This window comes from Callorhinchus milii, unplaced genomic scaffold (genome assembly GCF_018977255.1).
Source record: "Callorhinchus milii isolate IMCB2004 unplaced genomic scaffold, IMCB_Cmil_1.0 Scaffold4, whole genome shotgun sequence".
NCBI classification, from domain to species: domain Eukaryota; kingdom Metazoa; phylum Chordata; class Chondrichthyes; order Chimaeriformes; family Callorhinchidae; genus Callorhinchus; species Callorhinchus milii.
Window position 1 is genome coordinate 51,146,771 of NW_024704745.1, and position 19,749 is coordinate 51,166,519.

The 19,749-nt window shown below is 39.4% G+C and overlaps 1 protein-coding gene across 1 annotated transcript in view; it reads left to right on the forward strand.

Annotated features, from left to right (window-relative positions):
• The first annotated feature begins 236 nt into the window (after positions 1 to 236).
• The window catches only part of si:dkey-100n23.5 (cyclic AMP receptor-like protein A), a 123,554-nt gene continuing 104,041 nt past the window's right edge, over positions 237 to 19,749 (forward strand). Inside the window, exons 1-3 of the mRNA XM_007901434.2 lie at positions 237 to 307; positions 11,480 to 11,536; positions 11,984 to 12,044. Of these exons, the coding sequence (XP_007899625.2) occupies positions 260 to 307; positions 11,480 to 11,536; positions 11,984 to 12,044 (166 nt within the window). The 5' untranslated portion in view covers positions 237 to 259. The remainder of the gene's footprint in view (positions 308 to 11,479; positions 11,537 to 11,983; positions 12,045 to 19,749) is intronic.

Here is a 19,749-nt window from a genome sequence, read left to right on the forward strand (position 1 = left end):
TATTTGTTTTTCATTGTTTAAAGATTCATATTGACTAAAACTAAATTAAAACTGAGGTATAATGAGTGCAATGCTAGAGCATTGGTATTGATGGTTCCGCATGTAATGCCATGGATTGATTTTGTGGCTGTTTCAGTGTTGAGGGGAAGGGGGTCTGAGAGGAGCAAAGGTGAGAAACATTAGGGTAAATGTTTATTTAGACAACGTCTTCCACTTGGACCTGGTGACAACAGCTATTTTATTTTCTTGCAGCTTCTTTATGCTCTTTGTGATCTGGCTGTTCCAGAAGTACACCTCTTTGGCGCAGGTAAGGAGACTATAGAAAGTAATAAATATTTATAATAATACCAGTAAATGACACTAAATTATTATTCATGGAAAACTGATCATTGGAATTTATAGGCTCTTCCCATTTTAATAATAATAATAAATAATCCTTGCATTTGATATAGCGCCTTATCACATCTTTGAGACGTCTCAAACATATTGTAAAATGTCATGACTATTTTCTGGGTGAAAAAACATCAGCGAATTGAACACAGCAGTGGCCCACCAACAGTTGTGGATTGAGTGACCAAGTTATCATTTTTTGAAGGGATAATTACCCCCTGAAAAGCGATCCACCAATCGACTAACAAGCAGGTTCCTACTTACCCTGAGGTAAACAGAGGCATGTGTGTGGAGTAAGGAAACTTGCCTAAGGTCCCCCTGCTCAGGAATTGAGCCCGGTTCCTTTCACTTGCGAAGAGAGTGCTCCAACCACTATGCTACCGAACTCCATGTGCAGGGTGAAGGAAGGCGCGGGGGAAGGTGGGGGAATTTTTTTTGACTCTTGAATGAAAATTAATAATTGAAGAGAAAGGAAGGGCAAAATACTTGGTAGCGTGAGGAAATCTGTTTTGGGGATCTCATGAAGGAAAACCTTGGAAGTGGTGTGCTCTCTGTATCAGTCTGAAAATAATTTGATAATATAGGAGGAATTCATGTGAATTTATTACAGATAATTAAGCTTCAGTTAGACAAACCTAAGGATCCAACCACTGCACAGCATTGCTCTTGCCCTCTCCAAGAGAACAGGAGCCACATGCTGCTCACAGCACTGGATTTAAGTAAAGGGCAGTCAAGTATTAAGTGTTTGGTTGAGGTGAAGCAAAAATGCAATTTTATTTTCTGCTTGTATCAGAGTCAATGAACTTTAATCTGTTTGTTATTATAATGGCTTGATGTCAAAGAGTTTGAATGCAGTACTGCGCTGCAAATAATAAGAAATCAATGAGGCAAATCATTCTACCATCTGTTAGAAAGTTGTCGGGAAGATCCTATGTACAATCCTATGGGACCATCTTGTTTTAGATTGCAGCCATTGCCTTGGCACAGCTGGCTACAAATGCCCAGTGTATCTACAAATCTCACCAGTACTGCCGCATGCTCTTTATCATACGGATGAGCTGCTAGATTCCACCTGCTTAGTCATGCTAGTGTGTCAGAAATATGGCACAGTATTTTGATCTCTCTCCATCCTATGAATAATTGCTTGTGGTCATAAAAGCAGAGATGCAGCAGATCACCTCCCATTGTTCATCAGTAATTACTACATCAAGGTCAATTTCCTAGCCCAATTTAAAGCAGTTGGAGTTCACCGGGTACATCGAAAGGAGAGATGCAGTGTGAATGGAAATCACTACAGTATATTGATGTTCCTCATTCTCCTGCTTCCAATTTTTACATTTATTATTCAGCTTGATGTCTTCCTCAGCTTTTGGTGAGAATTGCAATGTTATAAACAAGGTTGCCAAAAGCCAAACCCACAAGAGTTTTCAGTATTTCAATCAATCATCTCGGGAGTCAAATATGCCAGCATTTGACATTAAGTCAGAAGGCAAAAACAGTTGGATTGTGTATGTTCGATGATCACTACTGTATTGTGATGAAATTAATAATGTTATATAGTGTAGGATATTTCTTCTATTAAACTATTTCTTTCACGTGTTGGACCAAATAGGTTCCAGTCATTTTAACAATAAAATTCTTTAGGTAATAAAGTGCAAAACAACTATTTACCAGTGAATGCTCTCTAGTGGAAGTAAATCCTTTACTGATTGTATAAACATATGAATGACGTTCTGGTTGCAATTGAAAAGTCATAACACATCTTCATAAACAAAATTATGCTCATTAATCATTTATCTGATCACACTGTACAGAGTGGATATTTCAAGACTTCTATTGATTGTAACTAGGCTTCAAAATTCCACTTTCTTCTTTTTAGATTATATTCCAAAATACTGTGAACAAAAACAAAAAAGGTGATTCATCTTGTTAACTCCCAAAATTCTTACTAAATGTTAAATTCTGGTTAATTGTCATAAATATCTACCTCTTTACAAAAGATTGCCAGGTTTTCAGTAGGACAATCACCTTTTATTATTCATAGTAAGAAATTGTATAATTTCATCACGATCATTGAAAAAGCAAGAAAGAAGAATATTTTGGATATTCAACAGAAATCCTTCACAGATCAATAGAGATTACTTTTTGTGGTGTAAAATAAAATCTTTCTTGTATTTTTCTAGAATAAAAGTACAATAAAAGTCCAAAAGTAATATCGCAAAGATTATTATTATCCTTTTAATACTATAAAAACTATTTTACACTCTGAACTTGTCTTTATTTTACTTCAGTCTGCTATTTTAAACTAACAGCTTTTATTGAACAGTTCATTTCAGCGCAAATAATTTTGTTGGAGTAAATGCGTCTAATTCAATTTTATTTGTGTTTGAATCTATATTTTACCTACATCAAATGGATACTATTGAGTTTATAAGTATGTGGAAGTTCCTGAGGTTAACAAAATTAAAAACCTCAAGTTTGTAAACCAGTGTTATGAAATTCAAAAAAAATCCTGCTACCTACAAGTTCCAAATATCTTATTGTGTGCCTCTTAGTGGGTATTCCAAGCTTGTTTTTCATTTGAGCTTGGGAGAGATTTGAAAATAGTTGGATCACGTACGGGATATTTTTCACATCATTGGCTTAAGTGTCCATTAACCTCCATTTGTTTTACAACACTGGGTAATTTTAAAACCCTTTCAAACAGTCGAATGGATTGTGAAATTGTTATCTTCCAACATGTAGTGCTTCACTGTGCATGTAACATGGAAAATCTGATGAAGTGATAACATTTCTTTGTCCATAATTTATTTTTTTCGTAATCCCCTTTTCAGCATGAGAGACTACTCACTGAACAAATTCTTCATCTTTCTAGACTTCTAGATGTAATGGTTTCTGAAATGTTGTCAACAATTATTGAAAGTGCTTTAGGTGGCTAATCTGCCATATAATGCAATACATCAGATGATCCTTAAATCTGGTGTAACAAGCCACTCTTTAGTTTTCACAGCCACACCCAGAGAAATATTTTCCTTGTAGACATATTTGAACGCAGCCATAAATTATGGTCTTTTTAACAGGGTAGATTCCATTCATCAGTTAAACCTATGGTTTCTTTATCTAAGAGAGTATGGAATTGGAGAAGACGATTTGAGTCATTAAATCTGTTCCTTTGTATATTTATAAAACATACATTTTAAATTTCATAGTTAAACTAATACTTAAATATGAATACACTAATCAAATTGAACCAATTCAACCCTAGTGTTTACCATGGTTGATCTTCAAAGACCATTCCACTTTATTGTGCCATGGACCAGAATGCTGTTTCTGTGTCAATATTGTGTTCACTGGAAGCAATGCTGTAGTTATAGCACAGTTTGAATTGATTCAATGCTATTTCTGCATAACTCAGGTTTATGTGGTAATGAATGGATTTTTGAATACTTCATCCAAAAACCTCAAGGAGTTGCTTTCGGGGACATATTGATGCGAGTATCACTCAAGCTGCCAATAAAGAGACTTTTAAACTTTTCAGAAAAACTTTTTGAATGTCTTTGGATGTGTCTATAGGCTTGTTATTACACTAAACTCCCAACTTACTCGGGGTAAATGGAATTTGAAACTAGTCGGCCCAGGCCCAAGACAAAATTTTATTTTTAAAATATCTACAGAACGCATGTAGACTCCTGCTGGCCTAACTCTCCTACCAGGTATCAATGCCTTGATGAGCATCCTTACCTTCATTGCTAGCCTTCCCAGTGGCCATGTATATCGACCTTGAGTCAGCTTATTTGCCCTCTTCTGTCATGGGATTTAAACAATTCCAATGCTAGTATCGGCATTGTAATTATGCTTAGCCGGAAATTCTAGCTTGATGGATCTCCCCCCATGGCTAGCTGGGGTTATGGTTAGTTATTCCTGAGTCCTCAGTAACTTGAAATCAAATGTTGCAATGTCAGCTAATGGTTTACTACAAGGAGAAAATTATTGCATGTTAGGTCACTTCCTACACTCCAAGTCATATTCTGTCATGGTTGATGAAGGATCATGCTATCCATGAAGATGTATTGACCTAGAGCATGACTACAATACTTATGTGTAATGTGGCCCATGGGCTGCAACTTGGCCATCCCTGAACTGGAGGATCCTAACAAGATCTTCAGAACAGTTGATTTAAAATTTAATATGATACTTAATATTTTCAGCTTTGAAACTACAAATTTGATTTTCTATCAGCCCCACTGAAAAGGTTAAAGAATGCTTCCTCACTTGTATTTTTTGATAGTTTACCCAGCTGTACATCTTGCTGATGAGAACTGAGGAGGAAAAAGCCTCTTAGCTGTTCCTACTGTTCTGCCTTGCCTAAAGTGTAAATAAAACCTTCAACAAACCAGCACTCTAATTTTCTGACTTTAGAAATGACCTTATCCACTCATAACAAGTTGTGTATTGGAACACTTAATACATAAATAGAACTGGAAAAATCCCATGAGAAAGCCAGTGTCCTTTGGGGATTAAATATTTCTTCTAGATGATGGTAGATTTCTGGGTGATGTAGAATCTCTTTGATTATGTACCTGTATTCAAAGACCAAGAATGTAAAACCATAGGATTTTAGTGCAAAATAAATTTAGAACACAGATCTGGAAAAACATATTTAATCAAAAAAATTAATGATTTCATAATTCACCAAACAAAATAGAGGCAAACATATTAGGGTTATAGGAAATACTGTAGATTCTGCAAGTGGTATGCTAATGCACAGGAAGGATGGTCATTTTTCATCCTTACATATCATGAGCATTTTGTATTACCTTCATTTCTGATTTGAAAGTAAGAAGCTTTCTAATTTGTTTCCTTCTCCTGTTTCCCCCACCCTTCCTTCATTCCAGGAGAGTGGTTTCTCCTTGGTTTCCATCTATATGTGACCCAGCTTTCTTTTCCTTTCACTTTAATTCTCTTACTCACTTAGGAATGGGGTTGGGGGGCTTTGAAACCCATTGGCATTGAGAAATGAATGGAATGGGATTCAAAACCACTTCTGATTACATCGTAGCACCATGTGTTGGTTCTTTATTGAGATGTGCATTGCTTCTCTGAGATACTGTTGTATTTTGAGCTTCGTCAATGGTCTGGGTAAAGGCACGCACAGGAAGGTTGAAGGTTCACCTCACTGTTATGAGTCAGCTCATCCCCGCTGGGGCAGAAATTAGATTATGTACTCGGTGATAAAGAAATGCAATTAGCCCGGTTTAGCTTACTATTTTAAATGTAGTTACTGTTAGTGTTCTATCCAAAAGCAAACCAATGCAACTTTTGTTGCACGACTATGATTAACCTAGTGCTTTTTTGGGAGATTCGAGTCATGCAGCTGGCTTCAGAAATTGTTCCTGGCATCTGAATTTCAAGCATAGACTGTGAATATCATCACCCTATTCACAATGATTTCATGTCAACAGTATATGTCCGTTCACATTTGGAACCTGCAAGGAACTGGTTCAGAAGAGAAATAAACGTAGCAAAGGCTGGAATGCACCTCAGGCTCTGGCAACATCAACCTCCATGGTTGCACGCTACAACTCACCAAGCCAGTCAGGAACCTAGGTGTCATGTTCGACCCTCAACTGTGTTTTCTCTCCCACATTGAAGCCATGACCCGCTCTGCCTTCCCTCACCTCCGTAACATCGTCCGACTCCGCCACTACCTCACCCCTCAGGCCGCTGAAACTCTTGTTCATACCTTCATCACCTCCAGGCTCGACTATGCACACACCCTGCTTGTCGGCCTTCGCAACTCCTCCCTCCGCAGGCTGCAGATAATCCAGAACTCTGCAGCCCGTGTCCTCTCCCGCACCAAACTCCGTGACCCCATTTCCCCCACTCTCGGCCGACTCCACTGGCTCCCTATCCTTCAGAGGATCCAGTTCAAGATCCTGGTCCTCACATACAAAGCCCTCCATGGCCTCGCCCCACCCTACTTCTGCGACCTCCAAACCCCCTACCAACCCACCCATTCCCTCCACTCAGCCGGCTCTGGCCTGCTCCACGTCCCCCGATCCACCCGCCCCACCATTGGTGGGAGAGTCTTCAGCCACTCTGTCCCAACCTCTGGAATTCCATTCCCCAGTCACTCCACCTCGCCCCCTCCTTAGCCTTCTTCAAGTCCTGCCTCAAGACCCTCCTTTTCGACCATGCCATTGGCCACCCCCCCTCCCCGCTCCAACCCCAGCTCGGGTCTGAAATGCTGTACTCTGTCCAGGCCCTTGGGATATCCTCCCGACGTGAAAGTCACTATACAAATGTAATGTTGTTGTTGTTGTTGGAGGATAACAAAGTGAAGTAGCTAGCAATTAGATGCTGCTCCTGGTCACTGGACTGGGAGTAGTTGCAATCAAGCTCTAGAACAAAATAAGATGGCATATGACATGATATCAATCCATTGCATGCCACATCACCATACAGAAAACATGATGATACCCTTGATCACACTAGATTTTGCCCACAAAATATACAGTCAGTTCACTTTACAATATATCCTGTGGAGCGCTATCAAATGTCTCGATGATATGTTAAGGCACTATATCAAATACAAGAATTATTATTATTATTAATATTATTATTATTATTATTGATCTAACAGAATGATGGAGCAGGCTCAAGGAGAGGCTTACTCCTGTTCCTATGTTCTTATAATAGGCTTGTGTGTTCAGGTAGTCCAGGAGTTTGTTTTTACTCCAATTTGGTAAATGACCAAATGCAAAATGCAAGGATTATTTTAAATGAAATGTTTTGGAAGTAAGTGCATAGCTTTCTTGCCATTACTTCCAGTGCTCACCCTCACAGCTACAATTATTAGTTTACACTGCACTTATGACTTAAACAAAGAAACATTAGTGCTCAAACCTTTTTTCTTAAACAAAAGTTAAAGTTTTTTATTCAATTATATGGTAAAGTAGGACTCTGGAAGTTCGTGTTACTATGAACAATGTCTCTATATCAGAATCCACAAATGTGTGTGTGTATTTAGCAGTTACTTTTGCCTTAATTGGCATTGATTGCTATTTTAGAATATTGATGCACATGGCTATAATGTTGCATGAGCTACCCAATGAGCATCTATGTCATGTACAATTTCAATGTGACACTTAAACAAATGAGAATTTTATATCTATAAGTGCAAATTTTGAAAGGTGTTTTGTTTTGAGGGAGTGATTTTCTCTTTTCTAGTAGCAAATGTGAATGCTGGATACGCACAGGTTCACTCACTTCTTTTTGAACAGTGTCATAGGACTGGGACATTATATGTCATGGGACATGGGACATGGGACGTCCTCCTGACGTGAAAGGCGCTTTATAAATGGAATCTTGTTGTTGTTGTTGTAGGAGTTTTAACGTCCACCTCGGTTTAGTGTCTCATCCGAAGGATGGCACGTCTGACAATGCAGCACACCCCCAGCACTGCATTAGAATGCCATCTTAGACTAGTGATTCCACGTCTTAACATGGGGCTTGAACCCACAAACTTCTTATTCAGAGGCGAGAATGCTGACACAGGGAAGGGAAACCATAGCGAATAGCTCAAATAATCTTGCAAAACAGCAGACGTCAGACATTGAGATGCAGATAGTGCACAAACCAAATATAATGTCAGGAAGGAGAAAATTATTCCCACTTTTAAAAATAAAAAAAGCAGAAGAAAATTGAAAGAAGTCCCAGAAATCCCTGAAGAAACATTCAAATACAATAGAAAGACACAAAACAAAGGAAGATAATTTATCTCCAGAAATCACTTATTCAGCAAAACAATGCAGACCGGTTCAAACAGAAATTTAACATTGAAATGCCTGCAGCATGCCAAGGTATTAAAGCAATTGTGAGGAAAGAAAGTTCAGTGTATGAAAAAATACGCAGATATTTTGAAAATAATTCAAACCTACCTTGAAGGAGATTGATTGTTCTTATTAGTGAAGATACTTACCCATGGAGTTACCTTTCTCTTGTATAAATTTTTCTTATTGAAGTTTTTGGCCTTTGGGCCTCATCTCTGTGAATTTGATTTGGTTCCAAGTTTCCACTTTGAAATTAGCTGTTTGGTTGATGGGTGTTTCCCGGTGTGATGATCTTTCTTATATTTCCTAATCTACCGCCTGCTAGACATGGACTGACCTTTGCTTGGTGCTTCCTTATGGTAACTTGGCTGAGGTTTAAGAAATGAAACCACTACCAATCCCTCCTTTCACATCTTTCACATTGTGGAGTCCTGTAGCTCAGTGGTTAAAGCACTCGCTTTGCAAGTGAGAGACCTGAGTTCAATTCCAGGCAGGGCGAAACCTTGGGCAAGTTTCCTTACTCCACACGCCTAATAATAATCCCTCCAAAAAAACCAAAAACAATAATAAATCGGTCATTTTCAATCTACGACTGTTTGTGGGACATTGCTGTGCGCAATTCGCTGCCGCGTTCGCCCACAAATATACAGTCAATTCACTTTACAGTGTGTTCTGTGAAGCGCTTTGGGACGTCCTCCTGGTGTGAAAAGCGCTATGTCAAATGCAAGGATTATTATTATTATTATTTTTGAACCTGTCACCCCAAGTCCTGGAATAGGGACAACTTTCTCCAATTGAATGCCAGGAAGACTGAGGCCCTCCTGATTGGCTCGCGCCAGCGCCTCCGCACATCGGACACTGGCAGCATCAGCCTCCACAGCTGTACACTCAACCTCACCAAGCCAGTCAGAAACCTGGGTGTCTTCTTTGACCCTGAACTGTCCTTTCTCCTCTACATCCACGCCATGACTTACCACCACCTCCGCAACATTGCCAGACTCCGCCACTGCCTCACCTGCCGAAACCCTCACCCACAAATTCGTCACATCAAGGCTCGATTATGGAAACTACCTCCTCATCGGCCTTCCCAACTCTTCCCTTCACAAGCTGCAGATCATCAAAAATTCTGCAGCTCATGTACTCTCACGTACCAGGCTCCGTCACCCCATCACTCCCACCTTCGCCCGACTCCACTGGCTCCCCATCCCTCAGAGGATCGAATTCAAGATCCTCATCCTCACTTTCAAAGCCATCCATTGCCTTGCCCCCTCCTACCTCTATGACCTGTTGACTCCCTACCAACCTGCCCTCTCCCTCCATTCATCGGGCTCCGGCCTGTTCCACGTCTCCCGCACGACCTGCCCTACCATCGGCGGCCAGGCTTTCAGTCTCTCTACCCCCACACTCTGGAACTCCATCCCACAGTCCCTTTGCCTCACTTCCTCCCTTGTCTCCTTCAAAGCCGGTCTCATGACCCTCCTCTTCGATTGTGCCTTCAGTCACCCTCCCACCTCTCTGCCTTCCCTCACCACTACCCCCCACCGTGCTCGGGTCCTGACCCCTGACTGTCCAGCGCTTTGGGACGTCCTACCGACGTGACAGGCCCTCTATAAATGTAATTTTGTTGTTGTATTAGTGTGTGGAGGGATCTCGGTTTGGTTAATATGCAGATCTTGTTTGAAAAAAAATATAGGGATAATTCGAAAGCAACAAAATAATAAAAGGTAAAATAACTAATAAATTGATCTAACACTGGAAATCAGAATGTTCAAATACTGTACTTGTTTTGCATAAAGCTTTGTTGAATAGTTAAAAACATAAGCAGGTGTATCAATTTGAAGCACAGTTACTTTGCAACTACTGTATTGTGAATCTTAACCCCTAGAAAGCTGTTATGCAGTGTGACCGTGTAATAATAGCATTCTCCTCCTTGTAGCTGAGTTGAACTTGATATGCCAATGCCAACTATTGTAAATTATTACAGTAGTTCCTCAGCAATGTACCTTAAGATCTAACACACAAGGCAGAGTAGTGTGCTGTGGTTTATATTGTGCTTTTCAGTGATTCACCATGAGAAGTGCATTACTGATCTGGGTTTAGTATTAATTCTGCAGTCCCTCCAAACTAATATTGATGGGTAAACTGTCAGTACTTTGCCCCTGCTCTCTGGAACACATTATACCCTCCCTTTCCATTTTCAAATCCCTTCTAGAACCTAGAAAACGTGAACCGAAATTTATTAAATCTGTTGATAATAAATATATTCACTTTCCAGCACATGATTACAATTTTAGTGGCATCCTTGGTTGCTTCCCCATTCCCCCCACCCGAAGCTCATGGTTCTGAGGCCAGTTGCAGTGTTTCTAATGTCTCCTTAGCTTAGAGGAGGTAACTCTGACCAGGGTAAGGATATAATTTTCCTACTCTTTGTTGCTCAGTCTCAGGTTGACTTTCCCAACCTATTTAATCTCTATTTAGGAAGCCCCAATTTATGGCTTGTCTTCAGCATATGTGATACCAAGATACCGAAGCTTGGTAAAAGTTGAAAATGTGGACCACATCCAGTCCATAAATAATAGAAAGCTCAGCCCCTGAATAGCAGCAGAGAGCCTAGCCTGTGAGTAACAAATAAGAGCCCAGCCAAGTAAATGTTCGGAGGATTGCATCCCATGGCTTTACTGGAAAGACAGTCAGAAACATTTAAAACGTTTCTTTTAATTACGTTATATAGGACTATAACTTGCAGACAACTATGCGAAGTCATTGTATGCTTTAGAAAATTAATGTGCTCACGTGTTGCACCAGCAGGCACATTTATAGTAGCAAATCTCCTAGTAATGTATTTAATATTGATTTTAGTTACATTATTGGATTTAGAGTAGATGTGTAGCAGTTTTGTAAATGTTACGGTTTCTGAAATCTATATGCCCAGCTTAATGCTATTTTGCTAGTATATCCAGTGTAGGGAAGAATAGAGAATTTGTCAGAGGAAAAATAAACAACTGGGAATGGTTCTTCTCAGTTAAAAACTGGGACACTAACTACACAAAATAAGACTGGGATGCACAATTGTTCATGCACTTCAATAAACCATTTGATTTTGCAGTATAGTGAATGATCTGGTGTTGTTGGTTATTAACATCATGTGAAAGATATTTTAGCAAATGTAAAGATTATTATAAATGGTACATATAGTAAATAATGAAAGGGGCAATATCAAGCCTTCCCCTAACTAAGATTTTGTTCTTTCTCAACAGAAAATGATCTTGAGTTTAACTGTGGCTGCATTATTTGACAGTATAGCCTATCTGATGGTAAGTAAGATGCCTAGAAGCATACATTGTGCATTTATAGATGTTTTAGCAGTCAGAAATAGTGGCAACCTATTGTGCGTTGACTACATATATTTTTTATGGACAAAGGGACATTTATATATATGTTTTTTTCTGTGCTTTTAGAGAAAACATTTTACGGCAATGACTATTACAAATTAGAAAGCTGTTTTTTTTAACATGTGCCTTTTTTTACACAGTGAGATGATAAAGTAGTTTCAAAGATTATCGAAGCATAAGAAGTATGCTGGTGTTCTTGATTCTCAAAGCAGTTTACTTGCATGTTTTTTTTGGCAGAAAGTAATTGTGCAGCTCATCAACATTTGGTGGTTCGCTAATAAAGAGATTAAAATGATTTACATGTTTTAGAAAATAATTGGTCTTTGCTCATGTTCATTAAAATGACTTGATTTTTCTTTTTTATACCAGGGAGAGGTTATCCCAGATGGTGTTCTCTGCAACTTCCAGGCCTGGTGGCTTACGTACTTTGGTGAGTGCTGCACTTCTTTATATACAGTGCTTCAGGTCTACAAGTCTTGCAAAGAATTCAACACTGAGAAGGATCAAAAGATGTGTTGTAACTTTAAGAAAAATTCAACCTTTTTGATCTTTTTTTTCTCTCTTTAGATCAAAGTAGTTCTGGTCTGAAAATAAATATTCTCTCTTGATCCAACCAGACTCAGTTGGTTTACCTGAGTGAAATTTATAATGTGTCTTATCACCCATTGTTTTCTACCTGTGATCAAATAATTGTTGCAATTTAAGGGAATAATAGTGTCAGCTGATGGATTGTGTCAATTTATTTGAAGTAGTCTGATCATCTTTTGAAGCAATCTGAATCTGTTTCGGATTTATGTTTAGTAATAATATACAGGCCACATTACCAGTGTATTCATTATTTTTATCAATTAGGATATATCTTCAGCTGTATTTTAAGCAATTCGGTTAAAAGCTTTCCCTAATAGAACAGGGACATTAGAGGGAACTTGCATTACATCCTATAACAACAACAACAACAAAATTACATTTCTATAGCGCCTTTCAAGTCAGGAGGACATCCCAAGACACTGGACAATCAGTGTTTCGGACCCGAGCTGGGGGTCTGGATTGGGGAAGGGGGAGGGCAGGAGGGGAAGAAGGGGTGATCGAAGGCATGGTCGAAGAAGAGGGTCTTGAGACGGGTCTTGAAGGTGGCAAGGGAGGGGGCGAGGCAGAGGGACTGCGGGATGGAGTTTCAGAGGTTGGGGGCAGAGTAGCTGAAGGCCTGCCCGCCAATGGTGGGGAGGCGAGATGGGTGACGTGAAGCAGGCCGGAGAGGTAGGAGGGAGCAAGGTCATGGAGGGCAAGGCCATATAAGTCCTTTTATCATATTTTGAGACTTAGTTGTACTGGTTTAGATTGTGTTGAATTGCCAGGAGGAAGGCTACCTAAGTAGCATATTCTACTCACCACTACATTATTTATTCTTTGTGAAATCCCAGGACGTTTATTGATTTCTGTTCTGCAGACCTGATTTCAGGTTCCATACCCAATAATGCCAAATCTGGGGTGATGTGTTTGCATATACAACGTGATGACATCTGCTGTCCTCCACTCTTCTCCACATGTTCACAGCTGGAGCCTTAAAGAACAAGGCTTTTAGGGACATAAAGTTAGCATAGGCCAAGAGCAGTCGCTGTATGGCATGGCAAGCAATGTCATTTTCCAGCCACCATTTCATTACATTTTAATCACTTGTTTGGGGGCCCTTGCAGCAAACTGCAATGCATGGAATGTGTGAAGTCATCAACTCAAATCAACACTCATGCAATGTAATGGAATTTTTTTAAAAACTGCTGTTATCTGGTGTCTTGCACTGGGAAAAGCACCTTGTAAAGTAAATTGGGAGTTTCAAAGGCTTGCGGATTTGTCTGGCTGCTGTTCAAATGAATCTTTCCCCAAGCTGATGGGACCAACAGGTGTGCAGAATTAATTTTGATTTTTTAAAAATGTGACTTATTTTGGTTAAAATTGTAGGTGATTTTATGTCTCTTTCAGCAATATGGGTGGTAGAAGGGGGCTGACTGGCTTGGAAGTGGACTGAGAGCCATCTTATTGAAGGAAACATGTCCTCTGAGTATTGCTTACAAAGATTTTCAAAGAATGTACAGCACAGAAACGAGCCTCTTGGCCCAACCACCTGTGCCGGTGTTTATACTCCACACACGTCTCCACCCGCTCCTTACTCCATCCCATACCCGTCTATTCCCTTCTCCCTCATGTGAAAGTCTAGCTTCCTCTTGAATGCATCTATATTATCTGATTTAAGCACAGAGGTACGTAGGGAGTGAGAAGAATCCCTGTTTCCACTGACCGATCAGCCCCTCCCAAGTTCTGCTGACAAGCCAGGCTGGTAAATAGATGTGCTAACTGTGCAGCCGGTTCCACTTCATAGTCTCAGTGACTGGTCATTGTGGGATGGAGCCCTCTCTTCGTGTCATCACTTTCCCTTACTACAAATCCACCTGACTGCATGTCAGGTGGATTTGTAGTAAGGGAAAGTGGGCCAAATGAAATCCTTCCACTCCTACCTGGAAGTTGAAAGCCACAATAGTAGAACTGTTTGGCACATCTTGCATGCCACAAGTTAAACCAGCAGTTTATGTTGAAGTGATTATGAGTGAGCATATTTTAGACATTACGATTCATATGATTTTAGAAATTAAGCAAATTGCATATCAGAGGGAAATTGTGGTGTTTAAAATATCTTGTAGTGAATGGAGCAAAGTCCTATATTTACTATATAGCACAGTTTAATTAGAGCAATAAAATTAAACAACTAGTTTAAATTTGCTCTCAATCCAACATATCTGTAGGTCTGTGTACACTTGCGTGTTGAAAAGTTGTGCTTGAGATTTGTATTCATATCTTCAGCTATGTGAAACAGACTGCTGCATAGTCAAAAAAGAACAAATGAACATTGTACTTTATCAATTCCAGATTATTTTATGTATTAAGTAACATGCCAAAATAGTTTCTGTGTTTTCTGTGACCTTTTATTTAATATTCGTGCTGCTCACTGAGGCTGTTGAAATATAAAGGGATTAATGCCAGAAAAGGGTGTGTGTGCCTTTCTCAAAACTGTGACCCATATATCTCTTTTAACTTGTTTTTGGGTGGAATTTTCGGATTACCAAATTCCATTGTGCTATTCAAAAAGTGAAGGGAGTGTCTCCTGGGGCACTGCGCAACTACCCATCCAATTAAATTGGTCATTCACTTCATGGCTGTTTGTGGGACATTGCTGTGTGCAAATTGCCTGCCACATTTGCCTACAAATACACAGTCATTACAATTTACAGTAATTTCTGTGAAGCACTTTGAGACGTCTCAATGTCTAAACTTTCACCATAAATAAAGGACTGCTAATTCAGTAGTGTAATATTTCCGCTTCCTTACATCACCTATACCAATTTGTGTACTAGTTTTGTATTGTACGTGAATCCTGTCCACTGGAGCTGGCTTAGGCCTAATGAAGCTCATTGCATGAAAGTCAGAAAAAGAAAAAAAGCGGAATTTCATTCATACTTAGCATGGACAGGATTCAAATCTAGATCTTAGAGATGAAAGTACAGCCTGACGCCTAATCCCTGACTTGTATATAAATTTGACAAAATATATTCAGTTACTCTGTGCCTGATGATGGATTCTAGTAATTTACAAATAACAGATGTTAAATTCACATTTACTACCTTCCAATTTTGTGGTATTGTTTTCAAAGTCACAGATTTTTGGAAGATTATAATTAATGTATCTACAAGGCTGAGTTTGAGTTTTGGTGTACTTGTCCCCTCCCATCATGGCCATAAAGTCTGTCAGCACTACTAACTGGGCTTACATATCAAAACATGTTTCTTGGGTGAGGAACCAGGGAACATACTATGTTTAGATCATATCCCAATGCACATCAGTACTTCAGGTGAGGGTGGGGAGATGCCTTATTTTCTCTCCAGTTTTCTGGTCTCCAACTTTGGAGAAAACATCACAAGTTCACAGCAGATTCAGAGCAGTCTAAATTGGAAAACAAAACACAAGAAAAAATTAATGTTTTAAGTCTGTAATGTATACAGCACAATGTGATATAAACTTAAATTAGAGGAGCAGAACCCACTTCCTGTATATGTAAAGTACTTTGCCTTATATGAAGATAATTTGACATGATAAAACACAATGAAGTTTAGTTCTTTCTTGCATTGCTCTATATAGGAGAAACTGAACAAGACCTTCCCTGAAGTGCTGCTAGATAAGATCCAGAATAACCTGAAAGTTAATAAGAAATGCCGCTGAAACCCACTGATAGGGATGGACTCCTACAAAAGTTAGCAGACAATTATTGAAATGAGCACTAGAAATAATTCAGAGGGCTCCCTGTTGGTCCTATTGGGTAAGGGCCTAGGTCCAGTGCAATATAATAATAATAATAGTTGCATTTGATTTAGCAATATATATGAATAAATATGAAGCAATATAAACCAGAAATGTGCATATTTGTTGAGCTCGCAGATTTTCAGCTGGGACAGCAGTTGGGATACTACAAATAGTCTCACCACGCTGTTTACCAATGTACTAATTATTAAATAGAATGTATGCTTTGTTTGCTTTGTTTAATACTATGTTTGAGACCGGCAAGATAATAATAATAAATAATCCTTGCATTTTGATATATCATGTCTCAAAGCACTTCACAGAATATACTGTAAAGTGAATTGACTGTGCATTTTCTAGGCAAAATGTGGCAGCCAATTGCACACAGCAATGTCCCACAAACAGTCATGGGTTGAGTGTCCAAATTCTTTTTGAAGGATTTCTATTTCAATCCACTCAATCAACTAACAACCGGGTTCCTACTTCTGCAAGGTAAACAGAGGCGTGTGGAGTAAGGAAACTTGTTTAAGGTTTCAGTTCTCCTGGAAATCAAACCCGAGTCCTCTTTAGATTGGCTTAATTGATTAATGGATATATATATGTTGATGCCTGTGTTGCTTGGAAACATTGTGCAAATAAATAGTACCCTACGTAAAATTTCTTATCAGTTTACAGTCAATTTCAGAGCAACTGCCATGATGCATGAGATCCTGTTAATAAAGAGAAATCTAGTTAGTGACATTTTACTTTTCACCACTTAGAAGAATATTGTATCTGCCTCACATATATTGTAAGAATGATGCTTTAGCCCTTATGATAAATTATTGACAACCCCCCTTCTATAATTATTGTAAGCTAAGATTGTCTGAAGAATGTTCTCGCACGAACTGATGAAAATTTCCTTTTCAGTAATTTGGCAACAAGGTTAAAAGCAGCTCAGGAGTAATTGAAATAGACTGCATTACATGTGCCAAAAGTATTATCCGTTGCATTTAAACCATTTTATAAGCTTAATCCAAAGAGCACTAAAGTAGGCATCTGATCTGCCATAGGGCAAGGTCAATTTATTCTGCTCCCCTCCCTCTCTCTCTCTCTATATATATATATATAAATAAATGCAAATCTTTTAAAATATTTTTCTTGCCCTTTTTTATTGTGCTATATGGTTCCTTAGTTGAGTGTACTTTACCATTTGTAACTGTCTGCTAATAATTACACCCAAGGTAACTCTTACTCTAGTTTTTTTTTCTTACCCTCTCTGCGGGAAAGAAGCTTGAATGAATCTGTTCATAATATGAATTCTACGCTTCCACATTAGACACACTGTGGCAGCCTAATACACCAACCTTTTATTAATTGAAATTGTCAATATAAATGCCTCAAATGTGATCTGCAATTTCAATCCATTTCAAAAAGATTAAAATAATAACATTGCAAAATTTAACTTAATGTTTATTTTATTACTGGATTGTTCATACTCCTGTGTTGGAGTCAGAATTCCATTGTACTTTGCACTGAAGGCAGTCAGACTCATTTGAAAAGTCCAGGATTAAGCAGTGAGGTGTATTTATGGGAAACACCAGAAGCGGCTGCAGGGAGGGAGGTCTCCAGCCTATATTCACCTGTCGCTAAGCACCCTGGAGGGAGAAGTGGCTTTGCAGCGGGAGTGTCTATTTGCCAAAATCCTTTGCATAAGGATCTGGAATAAGCAGATGGTTACACGGCATTCGATTTAGATCTCCAGAACATCAACGTGGCTGGCACATCACAAGCTGCCCTGTAAAGGTCCTCCCACCACGCTGAAGGCACATGTCCGCCATAAAGTGGATGAGGAAATGAGGAAACCCTGATTGGTTTGCAGAGGCATGCAGTGTCTGCTTAGATTCCGCGCCAGTTGGAGGTGTGGACGTGTGCCCGAGCTGCAGACAGAAAGATGGTGGCAATGCTCTCACACATTTCATGCTGAGCTGTGTTGCCCACCAGAAGGCTGACAGGGAGTTCCTGGTACCTACCATCCATCTAGTGAGGCCTCAAACCTGCACTTGTCAGATGTCTAAAGGACCAATGAGTGAATATCCTCCTTGGGGGGCAGGTAAGCGGGGTCTCCTTGAACCTTGTCAAACATGTTACCTTGACTTCAAGGTGACATGTTTGACAACAGAATATCAGAAATTCATCAGCCTTCTGTGGCGGTCTCGGTGGTCTGGTTCCTGAGCCAGGCAGGAATGCAGTACTCCAGGTCACTGCTGATAACAGTACAGCCAGCCTGGTTCATCAACTGGCAGGACTTGAAAGGGCAGACCAGTCACTGGGGGCAGGGAATCCTCCTACTCAGCTCTCGTTAAACCTGCAAGCTAAAGCCCTAATGGGTAGGGTGGTCCTAGCTGGACAAGCAGTGGGAAAGATTGCAGATAGTGCTATCAATAGCAAGCTATATGGTTTTAACTGGTTAGACTACAGCAGTACCCCAACACACACTTTGGGTCCCCAAGTTTTGGCTCTTGCCAACCTACATCTAATACTTTTCGGAATTCGGTAAGCAGGATGCGTCTCTCCAGGAAGAGAGTGCGTATTCCAGTCCAACAATCCATCTCTGGGATTTCCATGTGTACGTGGGATGCATGGAATTCTCAGTTTGGTTTGAATACTCTTAAGCATGGAGATGAGTTTCCGCACGTGTCAGACACCTGGCTGACAAATAAAAAAACAATTGAAGGCATGAGAAACCTCATTCCTTTATTTAGAGTACAGATTCTAGATTTGTAGATGACTTTGGTTTTATGGAATATAAGTCTAAGTTCAAAGGTTTGTAGATGCTCCGAGTGATATCTTAAAACAATAATAATAACTCTTACATTTGATATAGCACCTTATCGCTTCTTTGCGACATCTGAACAGAGGCGTGTGGGGTAAGGAAACCTGCCTAAGGTTTCGCCCTGCCCAGGAATCGAACCCAGGTCCTCTCTTGCGAGGCGAGTGTGTTCAGAAGTATTAGAAGCATTTAGTTCACCCTGTAAACAAGACAAACCTTTTGAACTTAAAATAATGTAATATGTTTCTCTTATATTCTTTTAGTATGTTTAAAAATGTCAGAGGCAGTTTCTATTCAGTACATATAAGTTGGTGTCGGATCAATGTTATACTTTCATTTTCTACCGAGCTTGATAGTATCCTGCGGAGAAGACAAATAAAGCCCTGGTAGGCACACACCCATTCCTCCACAACCAACCATGCAGGATTAAGATAGTTATAGATAAGGATGTTCATCTCATTGTCTAGGAGGTGTCGTTGAATGTACGTAACTGGGAAGTTTTGGCAAGTTGGAACTTGAGACAGGACTAGTCTCAGTAGTGAATACTTATCTTGATCCATTTGATGTGCAAAAAATTGATACATTGAACCGAATGATTCAGTGAGGCATGAATTGTGTATAAGCATAGCTGAAAGATTTTTGCCAATGGCAACTGGAAAAGAAGCCACAATCACACAACAATTATATGATGTTGTAAAGCAACAGGCATTAGAGAATAGTCAAATATTCTTGAAAATTATGTGCTTGGTTATGTTTTATGGCACAGAAAATTTGCCACTACATTGGCTGATACTGGTCTCTTTCAAATATTATTAAAACTGAAAGATTAGCCAAACATCTAGCACATGGCTGTCAACCATTAAATAATGTGCTCCAAAAATTCAAATTGAATTAATTGAAACAGGTGGAGAATTCCTGTTGTGACAAACATTTGCATGATAAATGTCAATTAAATGATGCCCCTTATATTTCTGCTTTT